Source organism: Aotus nancymaae, unplaced genomic scaffold (genome assembly GCF_030222135.1).
Source record: "Aotus nancymaae isolate 86718 unplaced genomic scaffold, 86718_ANA_hifiasm-v0.15.2.pri h1tg000108l, whole genome shotgun sequence".
Taxonomy (NCBI): domain Eukaryota; kingdom Metazoa; phylum Chordata; class Mammalia; order Primates; family Aotidae; genus Aotus; species Aotus nancymaae.
The window spans coordinates 1,382,998-1,396,802 of NW_026988523.1; the positions used below are offsets into that span (position 1 = coordinate 1,382,998).

General features: G+C 35.8%; 1 protein-coding gene across 11 annotated transcripts in view; it reads left to right on the plus strand.

Annotated features, from left to right (window-relative positions):
- DCAF6 (DDB1 and CUL4 associated factor 6) overlaps nucleotides 1-13,805 on the plus strand; it is a 138,564-nt gene that overhangs the window by 3,495 nt on the left and 121,264 nt on the right. For all 11 annotated transcript variants that reach the window (XM_064370718.1, XM_064370721.1, XM_064370720.1 and 8 more), the window contains exon 2: nucleotides 11,510-11,571. Coding sequence is in view for 6 of the 11 variants with exons in the window: in XM_064370712.1 (XP_064226782.1) it covers nucleotides 11,510-11,571 (62 nt within the window). In the remaining 5 variants the exon portion in view is untranslated. The remainder of the gene's footprint in view (nucleotides 1-11,509; nucleotides 11,572-13,805) is intronic.

Here is a 13,805-nt window from a genome sequence, read left to right on the forward strand (position 1 = left end):
TACAACTTTCTAACCCTTCTAAATTAAAAGATAGTTATTGGTAGAAAAGTAATTTTAAGGTACTTTTCAAGTTGTCTATGTATAAAATGTGTAAATTATGATTAGGCAGCCAGTGACAATTTTTTAGTGGAGATTGAAATCTCATCTTTTTATGAAGTCAATGTCCTTTAAGTATCCTTAGAGTCAGTATGCTCTGAAATGGATAATTTTGCATGTAGATTACTCTTTAGTGCTTCTTGAATACATCTACATTCTAGATTACCAGGTTCTTCATAATGTGTTGCCAAGTTACAGTATATTATACAAAGATTAGTAACTTCTGACTTTTGCCTCCTTTTTTAGCTATTGGGGAAAAGTTAGTGGAATGTTTGTATTTTGTTTCTTTAGTCTTGAAATTTCAATGAAAGCTGAAAAATGTATGATTTTAGTATTGAAAAATCACTGTCAATTGTAACAAACAGAATATGCTGATAATTCCTTAAGGCAAGATACCAAAGGCATATAAACAATCATAACAACTATAGACACTATGATAGCTCTAGTGTGGGTTTCATTGCTTCCTAAAATAGGATGAATCAAGTTAGAAGTGCTTAGAAGGTTTAGAAGCTTCTGATAGCATAGAGCTCATGTTACAGGTATGCTGTAGATCAGTATTTTTAAAATGTTTTTAAAATGACCCATGATAAAAATACATTTATGTGGCAACCTGTGATATACACAACGAAAATAAAGGATTCTCTAGATGTAAATTAAGGCTTACTAGATGGGATACATTCTGTTCTTTTTCATGTTCCTGAAACTGTTGGTATTGAAACAGTAGAATATGCACTAATGAGTCTCAGCTTGAGGTTTAGAAAATTGTTCTAGATGGTGTGTAGTTTTTTTAGTTGTAATTTAATGTTGCTTCAGGTTTAGGATAGGTGGGCTTCCCCAAGTACTTGAAGGAGATTAAAGAAAAAATTTTTTAAACACTCCTGATGGCTAACAGGGAAGATGTAACTAGTGAAACTTCGAGTACATTTTGGAAAAAAACAACTAGGGTGGAACACTTTTAAATCTTCATTTCTTGGGTAGATATCTACTGTAGGATTCCTGAGTTGTGTGATAAGTGTGTTTAACTTTATAAGCAGCTTTTAGGCTGTCTTCCAAAATACTCGTACCTTACTGCATTCCCACCAGCAGTATACGAGAGTTCCAGGTGCTCCACATTCTCATCAGCATTTGGTGTAGTGAGTCTTCCTAATTGTAGCCTTCTTGGTAGGTGTGTAGAAATGTATCTTGTTTTAATCTGCATTTCACTCTCTCTCTCTCTTTTTTTTTTGAGACAGAGTTTCCCTCTGTTGCCCAGGCTGGAGTGCAATGGCACAATCTCGGCTCACTGCAACCTCCACCTCCCGGGTTCAAGCGATTCTCCTGCCTCAACACTGTCCCCCCCACCAACCCCCCCCACCCCCAACTTCCAAGTAGATGAGATTACAGGCATGTGCCACCACACCTGGTTAATTTTGTAATGGAGATGGGGGTTTCTCCATGTTGGTCAGGCTGGTCTCAAACTCCTAACCTCAGGTGATCCACCCTCCTTGGCCTCCCAAAGTGCTGGGATTACAGGCCTGAGCCACCAATTTGCATTTCTCTAATAATTAATGATGTTGAGTATCCTTTCGTGGGTTTTGTTTTGTCATCTCTATACTTTGGTTAAGTGTTGAGGTTTACCTTTTTAATACTGTAAGAATTCTGTAATTCTTTATGTAACAAGTTCTTAATCAGATACGTATGTTACAAATATTTTCTTCCAGTTTATGTCTTTTTCTTAACAGGTTCTTTTATAGTTCATACTTTTTATGTCCTAAGAATCTTTACCTAATCCAAGGTAACAAAGATTTTAATTTTTTTTCCTGGAGATTTTTCTCTTTTTAATTCTTACATTTAGGTCCGTGAACAATTTCGAGTTAAGTTTTGCATATGTTGTGAGAGTCAAGTTTCATTTCTTTGCATATTAATGTGCAATTGATCCAGCAGTATGTGTGAAAAGACTATCTTTTTTTCTTTGTTGAAAATCAATTGACCATAAATGTATAAGTCAATTTCTTAGCCACAGTCCATTGATCTAGCTTCTTGTCTTTATAGGGAGTGTTGAAATCAGCTAGTGTGATACTTGAAACTTGGTCTTTTTTGTTTTTTCATTGATAATTATTCTGACTATTCTTAACTCTTTAAAGTTGCATAAAAATTTTAGAACCAGCTTGTCAAAAAGACTTGGGATTTTGGGTTGAATCTGTATATTATTTCAGGGATAATTGATATATTTACAACAGTGAATCTTCTCATCTATGATTCTGGTTTATCTCCATATATTAAGCATTCTTTGATTCTCTCAGCAGTGATTTATATTTTTGGGTGTTAGGTTTATCCTTAAATATTTTATATTTTTAATGATATTTTAGATGACATTTTTATATATTTTTACTTTTTATTGGTACAGATTTACAGAGTACATATGCAACTTTGATACATGTATAGATTGTGCTGTGCTCAAGTGAGGTCTTTTAGGGTATCCATCACTTGAATAACCTTCTTTATACCCATTAACTAATTTCTCATCATCCTCCTACCTCCTGCTTCCTTACTCTTCCACTCCATTGTGTATCATTCCACTGCCTGTGTCTATGTGAACACATTTTTTTTAGCACACACTTATGAGTCAGAACATGTCATACTTCTATTTGTGTGCCTGGCTTGTTTAACTTAAGATAATGACCTCCAGTTCATCTATATTGTTGTATATGACATGATTTCATTCTTTCTTATGGCTGAATAGTATTCCATTGTGTATATATACCACATTTTCTTTTTTTTTCTTCTTTTTTTTTTTTTTGCTTTCCATTTAATTGGTGAATCTTCCTCCATCCCTTTGTTTTGAGTCTTTGTATGTCGTTGCTTGTGAAATAGATCTGGATACAGCGTACTGATGGGTTTTGACTTTTTATTCAATTTACCTGTCTGTGTCTTTGATTGGGGCATTTAATCCATTTAAATTTAGAATTAGTATTAATATTTGTGAGTTCAATATTGTCATTTAATGCTAGCTGGCTATTTTGCCCATTAGTTGATATAGATTCTTCATTATAGAGATACTCTTTACGTTTTGGTAAGTTTTTGGGATGACTGATACTGATTGTTCCTTTCTGTTTGTAGTGCTTCTTTCAGAAGCTCTTGTAAAGCAGGCCTGGTGGTGATGAAATCACTGAGTGCTTGCTTGTTTGCGAAAAATTTTCTTTTTCTTCGCTTATAAAGCTTAGTTTAGTGGGATATGAGATTCGGGGTTGAAAATTCTTTTCTCTGAGGATATTGAATATTGACCCCCACTCTCTTCTAGTTTGTAGGGTTTCTGGTGAGAGGTCTGCTGCGAGTCTGATAGGCTTCCCTTTATGGGTAACCTGACCTCTCTCTAGCTGCCCTTAGAATTTTCTCCTTTATTTCAACCCTAGTGAATCTAGCAATAATGTGTCTTGGAGTTGCTCTACTTGAGGAATATCTTTGTGGTGTTCTCTGGATTAGCTGGAGTTGAGTGTTGTCCTGCCTTACTAGATTAGGAAAGTTTTCCTGAATAATATCCTGAAGAATATTTTCCAACTTGGATTCATTCTCTTCATGACATTCAGGTATACCTATCAATCGTAAATTAGGTCTTTTCACATAGTCCCATATTTCTTGGAGACTTTGCTCATTCCTTTTTACTCTTTCTTCTCTAATCTTGTCTTCTCGTTTCATTTCATTAAATTGGTCTTCGACCTCTGATATCCTTTCTTCTGCTTGATCAATTCAACTGTTAAAACCTGTGCATACTTCGCGGCGTTCTCGTATTCTTCAGTTCCATTAATTCACTTATATTCCTCTCTAAATTGTCTATTCTTGTTAGAATTTCGTCAAACCTTTTTTCAAGGTTCTTAGTTTCTTTACATTGGGCTAGAACATGTTCTTTTAGTTCACTAAAGTTCCTTATTATCCACTTTCTGAAGCCTAAATCTGTTAATGGAACGCACTCGTTCTCCATCAGGCCTTGTTCTCTTGTTGATGAGGAACTGTGATCACCTGTAGAAGGAGAGGCATTCTGATCTTGGGTATTCTCAGCCTTTTTACGCTGGTTTCTTCCCTTCATTGTGAGTTCATCCACCTGTCGTCTTTGTAATTGTCCAACTTGTTGATTCCCAGCCCCGAAATCTGAGCAACCCACTGCGCCGGCCAAAACAGCGGCATCAGGATTCGCGGTGCTTTTCTGCCTGGGAATCTCCGGTCTGGTTTCCCTCTTGAGTCCCTTCTTCAATCAGGTAAATGGGCGACTCTGCCTTCCTGGAGCTCCAAACATCGATCAGTCCGTTTACTCTGCACCAAGAACCGCCGCACTCGGGGGCCGGCAAAACCGCGATGCCGGCCACAAGAGTCGCCCTGGCGACCCGTGGGGCTCCGCCGCTGGGAATCTTCCGGTCCATGGGTAACAAAAATTCGTCTGAAAGTGTGGCGTCCTCTCATTCTGTACGTTTTCTCTGGGAGCTGCTAGTGATCAGCCATCTTGGATCTCTCTCTATACCACATTTTCTTTACCCATTCATCCATTGATGGACACTTAGGTTGATTCCATATCTTTGCTATTGTAACTAGTGCTGCAGTATAAACATACTAGTGCACATATCTTTTCGATATGTTACTTTTTTGTAAAAACCTGGTAGTGGGATTGCTGGATGGAAAGGTAGGTCTATTTTTAATTCTTGGAGAAATCTCCATACTGTTTTCCATAGAGGCTGTACTAATTTGCATTCCCACCAGTGGTGTATAAGAGTTCCCTGTTTTTCACATCATCACCAACATTGTTTGCCTACTTAATAAATGCCATATTGACTAGGATAAGGTGATATCTATCTCATTGTGGTTTTGATTTGTGTTTCTCCTATGATTGTTAATGTTGAGCATTTTTTCATATACCTGTTATGTATTTGTATGTCTTCTATTGAAAAATGTCTATTCATGTCCTTTCCCTACTTTTTAATAGGATTATTTGATTTTTTTTGAGTTGAGTTCCTTGTATAGTCTGAATATTAGTCTCCTGTTGGATGAATAATTTGCAAATATTTTCTGTTATTCAACAGAGTTGGTTGTCTGTTCATTCTGTTGATTATTTCTTTTGCCATGCAGAAACTTTTTCGTTTAATTGAGTCACATTTGTCTGTTTTCTAGTATCTTTATAGTTTTGAGTCTTACATTTAAGTCTTTAATCCATCTTAAGTTGATTTTTATATATTGGTGAGAGATAGGAGTTCAATTTCATCTTCTGCATATGTATATCTAATTTTCTCAGCACCATTGATTGAGGAGAGTTTCCTTTCCACAATATATGTTCTGTTGGCTTTGTCAAACATCAGTTGGCTGCAAGTATGTAGCTTTATTTCTGTGTTCTCTACTCTATTCCATTGACCTGTGTGTCTTATTTTTATACCAGTAACATGCTGTTTTTAGTTAGTATTGTCTAGTAATATAAAATCAGGTAATATGATGTCTCCAGGTTTATTCTTTTGACTCAGCATTACTTTGGCTATTGGGATTCCTTTTCCGTTTCATAGATTTTTAGGATTTTTTTTTCTAATTTTGCAAAAAATGATCTTGGTATTTTGATAAGGATTGTATTAAATCTGTAGATTGCTTTGGATAATATGGTCATTTTAATGATATTCTTCTGAATATCCAGTGATCGTGGGATGTTTTTCCATTTGTGTCATGTGTAATTTCTTTTAGCAGTGTTTTGTAATTCTCCTTGTAGGGATTTTTAACCTCTGGTTAAATATGTTCCTAGGGTTTTGTTGTTGTTGTTATTTGTAGCTATTGTAAATGGGATTGTGTTCTTGATTTGGCTCTCATCTTGAATTATTATTGGTGTGTAGAAACACTACTGATTTTTCTGTGTTCATTTTGTAGCCTGCAACTTTACTGAATTCATTTACCAAGTCTAAGAGTTTTCGTGTGGAGTCTTTTTCTAGATATAATATCATGTCATCAGTAAACAGGGATAATTTGACTTCTTCCTTTATAATTTTGATGCCTTTGGTTTCATTATCTTGCCTGATTGCTCTGGTCAGGACTTCCAGTACTAGATTGAAGAGTGGTGAAGGTAGGCATCCTTGTTTTCTTCCAGTTCTTTATTTTTGAGATGGAATTTTTTTGCTCTAGTCGCCGAGGCTGGGGTGCAGTGGCGCCATCTCATCTCACTGTAACCTTCGCTTCCTGTGTTCAAGTGATTCTCCTGCCTCAGCCTCCTGAGTAGCTGGGATTACAGACATGCGCCACCACACCTGGCTAATTTTTTGTATTTTTAGTAGAGATGGGGTTTCTCCATGTTGGTCAGGCTAGTCTCAAACTCTTGACCTCAGGTGATCCGCCCACCTCGGCCTTCCAAAGTGCTGGGATTACAGTCGTGAGCCACTGTGCCCAACTTCTTCCAGTTTTTAAAGGAATGCTTTCTACTTTTCCCCATTTGGTATGATGTTAGTTAAAGGTTTGCCATATATGGCCTTTATTATTTTGAGATATAATCTTTCTATGCCTAGTTTGAGGGTTTTTATTATGGAGGTTGAATTTTATTAAATGCTTTTTTCATGTCTGATAAGATGATCATACGGTTTTTGTCCTTCATTCTGTTGATATGATGTATCACATTTATTGGTTTGCATATGTTGACCCATCCTTGCATTCCTGGTGAAATAAACCCACTTGATCATCTTTTTGATTTGGTGTTGGATTCGGGTTGCTAGTATTTTTGCATCGGTGTTGAGGATTTTTGCATCTGTGTTCATTAGTCTGTAGTTTTCTTTTTATTCTGTGTCCTTTGTTTTGTATCCTTTTCTGGTTTTGGTATCAGGGTGATAATGGCCTTATAGAATAAGTTAGGGAGAGATCTGCTCTTGATTTTTTTTTGAAATAGTTTTAGGAGTATTGATATTATTTCTTCTTTGTACATTTGGTAGAATTCGGCTGTGAAGCCATCTGGTACTAGGCTTTTCTTTGTTGGGAGATTGCAAAAATTACTGATTAATTCTTGCTGCTCATTATTGGTCTGTTCAGATTTTCTGTTTCTTCCTGATTAGTCTTGGTAGGCTGTGTTTTTCTGGGAATATATCTATTTCCTGTGGGTTTTCTAGTTTGTGAGCATATCGTTTATTATAGTCTATGATGATCTTTTGTACTTCTGTGGAATCAATTGTAATGTCTCATTTTTCATTTCTGATTTTATTTGGCTCTTCTCCCTTCCTTTCTTGGTTAGTCTGGCTAGTGGTTTATCAGTTTTTTTATCTCTTTGAAAAACCAGCTTTTCATGTCATTGACTTGCGGCTTTTTTTAGTCCATATTTCATTTAGTTCTGCTCTGATCTGTATTTCTTTTCTTCTGCTAGTTTGGGGTTTGGTTTGTTCTTTCTTTTCTAGTTCCCTGAGGTGCATTCTTAGATTATTAATTTGTGATCTTTCTCCTTTTTTGTTGTAGGAATTTATTGCTGTGTTCTTCTTAGCACTGCTTCTGCTGTATGCCACAGTTTTTGGTATACATTGTGTTTCCATTTTCGTTTGTTTCAAAATTTTTTTTTTAAATTTCTGTTTTAATTGCTTAATCGACCCTATTGTTATTCAGGAGCATATTGTTTAATTTCTGTGTATTTGTATGGTTTGGAAAGTTTCTCTTGGTGATTTCTGGTTTTATTCTTCTATTGTCTGAAAAGGTACTTGATGTGATTTCAGTTTTAGGAAATTTGTTGAGTCTTTGTTTTGTAGCTTAACATGAGTTCCATGTACTGACAAAAACTTGCATATTCTGCAGTTGTTGGATAGAACGTTTTGTAAATGTCTGTTAAGACCATTTGATCTAAAGTCCAGTTTAAGTCCATTGTTTCTTTGCTGATTCTTCATCTAGATTATCTGTCTAATGCTATAAGTAGGGTGTTGAAGTTTCCCACTATTGTATTACAGTGTATCTCTTTCTTTAGGTCTAGTAATATTTGTTTTGTGACTTGGAGTACTCCAGTGTTGGGTGCAAATATATATTTAGAATTGTTATATATTCTTGCTGAGTTGGTCTCTTTAATATTATGTAATAACTTTCTTAGTCCTTTTTTTTAAAAAAAAACTGTTTTTAGATACTTTTTTCTCTTGCCGTTTTTAGGATTCACCCTTTCTCTTTGACTTCAGATGGTCTGGTTATAATGTTGCCATGGTGAAGACCTTTTTTACACTGTATTTGTTTGGTGATTGCTGAGCTTCTCATATTTGGATCTCTGAATCTCTTAACTAACAGTCATCTGTCCTGTGCTGTGCCAAGGATGAAATAATTCTGTGTTTTGTCTCTCCTTGGTAGAGTTTGTCACCCCGAAGTGAGAATTAAGACTCTGAGAAAATAAGTTTTGCCCAGCATAAGTGTAGTATGTTTCAAGTCAGAAATTAAACTTAATTCCAACATTTCTTGCCCCAAGCATCTCTATAAGTAATTATTAATTCTCAATTAGTCTAGTAAAGAAGATAGGTATGTGAATAAATAAATTAAAAAGTTATAATTTATTTAATGGTTTAATGATTACACAAACATTAAAAATTAGCAATAGCCGTGTATTTATTGTCATTGAAATACATTCATCATGTGTTATTGAATGATAATACACATTCCAGAACAGAACGAATATCATGATCCCAGTCATTTATTCACTGATTCAACAAATGTATATTGAACACACACTTTGTGGTAGGCACTGTATTAGGCATTTGGAATACATGAGTGAATGAAGGTCTGTTCTTCTTATGGAGTTTATAACCTGTTGATATGGAAAGAATGCCAGACTAGAGACAGAATTATAAGAGGCAGCTTGAGGTGCAGAAAGACTTGGCTTGGAAGCCGCAATGGTAAGTTCATCCATAACAAATGTGTAACTCTTGAGAGAAGATTCTTCATAGCTTTTTGGCATTTCTGCACATCTTGTGAGCAGAGGAACTAGTTGTTTTGTTCTGGACTATAGTCTTAGTGAGGCTTATATAGTGAGTAGCCTTGGAAGATATACCATCTCCCTCTCAAGCCAAGGACAAGTTTGTTGTTCAGTTTGATAATATCTTCTTAGGGATAAAGGTCAGGCAGGTTTGCTTGATATAAGATTTGGGTTTCCCCACTTCAAGATTTCTCAGCTGATTAAGACCCATTACATGCACAGTATCCATCCAGCCCTCTCCAAGTTGCCCCATGGGACTTGGAGGACAAGAGGAACCAGTGTGAACTTGAAGCTCATACTGCTTGCTGTACATGAGTAGTGAAATTGTTTTTGCCTCTGACTTAGGAGTCTAGTGTCTTTTGCTAGCATCCAAGAAATGGTAGCAGTCCAATTGGTTACCTTGCAAATAGGCCAGACCCTTTGCAGCAGCTTTTAATAGCGTTCATATATGAGTTTATTTTTATTTTAATTTGAGGAGGTTCAGTTTTATTAATGTACCATTCTTATTTTATGGTGGCTTTTAGCTTCTATTTCTTGGTATTAACATTTAATTACTAAAAGGGTAGTGGATATTTTAGCTAGTTTGTTCTAGAAGCACACTTTATGAGATATCTGGACAATGCAATCAATTTTATCTCCAAAGTCACATATAAAAATGTCATTCAAATGCTGTCTGTTCAACCACAATATATTAGGCCTCTGTACATATTCTAATGTACAAATGTCATATATAAAAGTTCTTGCTAAAACAACTTACTTTATCTTCTGTTCGTCTGTTCTGCCACTGTTTTCTCCAAACCGAAATGGCTAGAGTCATGTTTTCAAACCCAGCTTTTAAAATTTTGGCAAGTTTCCAATACTTTAATATTTTAATGAGTTTTAATTGCTGTCATATTTTAATTTTAATACTTTGTTTCTTAACTCTTAATTTGTAACTCAATGAGATTACCAAGCCTTTGGCCAAAAGGAAATGATTTTTTAAAAATTTATATTTTTATTGCAGTTTGAATCTTTTTACAAGGAAAAATCAGATTTGAAAAGTTAAATATCTAAAGTACAACCTAGTTCATGAAAACACTTTACTGAATATCTCTAGGTTGTTTTATTCCAGTAAATTTAGAAACCATAGAGCATCTCCCTCCCCAAAATAAAAGCCCCCATAATTATCCATAATTACTTTTTAACCTATATGTTCATCCTTTACCTAGCCATCTTAGCAGTTAAATAACATGGAGACAGAAATAAAACAAATTGGCTTCAAGAGGCTCTTGATCTTTACATGGAATGGCAAGAAAGCCTAATAGAGAAATCTGCCCCTTGTGACAGTATACAGAAAGTATAGGCAGATTTAATTTTATGAGAGATCTCATCAGCCTGATTACTTAATTATTGTTCTTTGTTGTAAATTCAGCCTTCTTTCATTACAGCTTCTGAATAAACATGTTTTTTGATCTGTGTTTGGTAAAGACGTTTCATTCTTTAAAGGGACAGATTTCTCTTTTTCAAAGAAGGAACTTACTCTGTTTTTGCAGTATTTAAACTATTCTGCTACTGATGGACATTTAGGCTGATTTTTAATGCCAAATTTCATTATTGTAATGTTAACTTTAACATTTTTGAAATTGGGAGATGTTTAAAAATAGTTGATGCTTACTATTGCTTTTTGCCATCCTATTTAAAATTAAAAACTTTACTCCCTACCTCCAGTCATCTTTTATCTCTTTTTTTCTGCTTCATTTTTCTGCATAGCACTTACACTAACTTGTAACACTTATACCGATTGATTATTGTTTTTCTCTTCTTATAAGCAGGCAGAAATCTTTTTGTTTTACCTCTGTAAAATGTACTTTATCTGACACAGAGTGAGTACTCAATAAATATTTGTTGAATGAATGAAAGAATGAAGGAATGTATGAGTGTTTATTGTGGCCCAGATACTGTGCTAAGCCCTTTCTGTCCTTGAATCATTTTGTTCTTAAAATAACTGCATACTGGGCATGGTGGCTCACACCTGTAATCCTAGCACTTTGGGAGGCCGATGTGGGAGGATCACTTGAGGTAAGGAGTTTGAGACCAGCCTGGCCAACATGGTGAAATCCCGTCTCTACTAAAAATACAAAAATTAGCTGGGCATGTGCCTGTGATCCCTGCTACTCAGGAGGCTGAGGCAAGAGAATTGCTTTAACCTGGGAGGCGGAGGTTGCAGTGAGCTGAGATCATGCTACTGCACTCCAGCCTGGGGGACAGAGAGAGACTCTGTCTCAAAAAACAAACAAACAAACAAACAAACACACTTTGCATGAGGCAGAGGTATTCTAATGAGGAAACTAAGTCCTAGGAGGAGGTTAAATTGCCCAATATCACTCAGTTTATAAATGGTGGAGCTGAAATTAGAGCTTGAATTTACCTTGTCATGCCATGTCCTAGGCTCCTAATTTCAATGTTATATTTTTCTCAGCAACAAATCATGTGATTTATTTAATTTTTTTTTTTAAACAGGAAGAAGAGAATTTATCCAAAGATTAAAACTTGAAGCAACCCTAAATGTGCATGATGGCTGTGTAAGTAATAGTTAATTCTCAACTATGAAGGGCTTTGATACTAAGTGGTTAAGTGTTTGATGAAATGTCCCAATCCTCCCAGAAGGGATTATGAGTATAATAAAATGAGAGAATAAAGTTTTACATTAAAATAGAAAATTATATTTTGAATTTAGAAGAGTATATGCAAGATTTTTTAAAGTGCAGATGAGTTTTCTAATATTATCGAAAAGGCTTCCATCTCATTCACTCTACTGAAACTACTTTCATGACTTCATGTCTGCAAATGTAGTGGTCACTTCTTAGAAACTTTAGACATATCACTCAAACATATCCTCTTTTTTGAAATACTTTTTCTCTTGGCTTTTGCTAACACCACACTCTCTTGGTTTTCTTCCTATTCCAATCTGTGGACTCACTACATCTCTGTCTTAGCTGACTCCTCCACTTCTTGTCCTTCAAATGTTGGTTGCACAAGGACTCTGACCTGGTACCTCTCACCCCCTTTTCTCTCCAGCTTGAAGTGACCCTATCTAGTCCCATGGCTAAAATTAAAAAAATGACTTCTACCTCTTCCCAGAGTTTATATATCCAACTCTCTACTTAACATGCCCAGTTGCGTGTCTAATAGGCATCCCAAATTTAGCAGGTCCAATTAACAGAGCCCTTTTCTTTTTAATTTTTATTATAAAAATTTCAAATGTACTTTCACATACTTATCACCTAGACTTAGTAATTATCAAGATTTTGCCACATTTTCTTTTCTATTTTATTTTTTTCCACAATCCACCTTGTTGAAGCCTTGCTAAAGATATCATGTTATTTTACCCCATATGTAAACCTAAAAAGCAATTGACATTTTCTTATAGAACCAAAATGCCATTATGTAATTTAATAATATTGACTGTTATCTCAGTATTATCTAATATATAGTCCATGTTTTTCTTGTTTTAAGATGTCTTTTTACAGTTGTTTGTTCAAAAGATGATCCAAGGACACCTCTGCCTTGTATATTTTATGCCTTATACCTAGAATTCTCTTCTCCCACTTACCTGTAAAGCTTATCTTCTCTTTTATTTAGCTCTCTTTTCAAACGTTACCTACCAAAGCAGCATTCTCTGACCACCCTAATTAAATAGCATGCCAGTCCTGGTCAGTATCTTTCTCTTTATTTTAGTAATTTTTTGATAGTGCTTACTGTCTGGCATTATAATTAACAAACCCATTTATTTGTTCATAGTCTACACTTTTGCCCCCTGCCCTGGCATACTGGACCAAGAAAATAACTTCATGGATTTATTTATTTTTTAAATTTAGTATCAACAGGAATACCTAAAACATATGTGGCACTTTATGAATTATTCATTGATGAGACAAAGAGTATATATTTTTTATTTTATTTATTTTTTAAATTTTTTTTCTTCTTTTAAAGACAGGGTTTCACCATGTTGGCTAGGATGGTCTCGATCTCCTGACCTCGTGATCTGCCCGCCTAGGTCTCCCAAAGTGTTAGGATTACAGGCGTGAGCCACGGCGCCCGGCCAAAGTATATATTTTTTAGATTAATTTGTATTATCATTATTTTTTTTTTGAGACGGAGTCTTGCTCTGTCACCAAGGCTGGAGTGCAGCGGCGTGATCTTGGCCCACTACAACCTCCATCTCTCAAGTTCAAGCAGTTCTCCTGCCTCAGCCTCCCGATCATGGGCATCCACAACCACGCCTGATTAATTTTTGTATCTTTAGTAGAAACGGAGTTTCACCATGTTGGCCAGGCTGATCTTGAACTCCTGACCTCAGGTGATCCGTCCACCTTGGCCTCCCAAAATGCTGGGATTACAGGCGTGAGCCACCGTGCTTGGCCCAACATTTTTTTTACAAGTTTAAATATACCATTTTTCTCTGCTTTTGTACTTGATTGGTGATCTGAGTGGACACAGGATTCTAGGTTGGACATTATTTTCACTCTGTAGTTTTTTTGTTTGTTCGTTTTGAGATTGAGTCTCACTCTGTCTCTCAGGCTGGAGTGGAGTGGCCCAATCTCAGCTCACTGCAACCTCTACCTCCTGGCTGAGTTCAAGTGATTCTCATGCCTCAACCTCCTGAGAAGCTGGGATTGTGGTCTGTGTCATAATGCCAAGCTAATTTTTGAATTTTTAGTAGAGACAGAGTTTCGCCATGTTGGCTAGGCTGGTTTCAAACTCCTGGCCTCAAGTGATCTGCCAGTCTTAGCCTCTCTAAGTGCTGGGATTACAT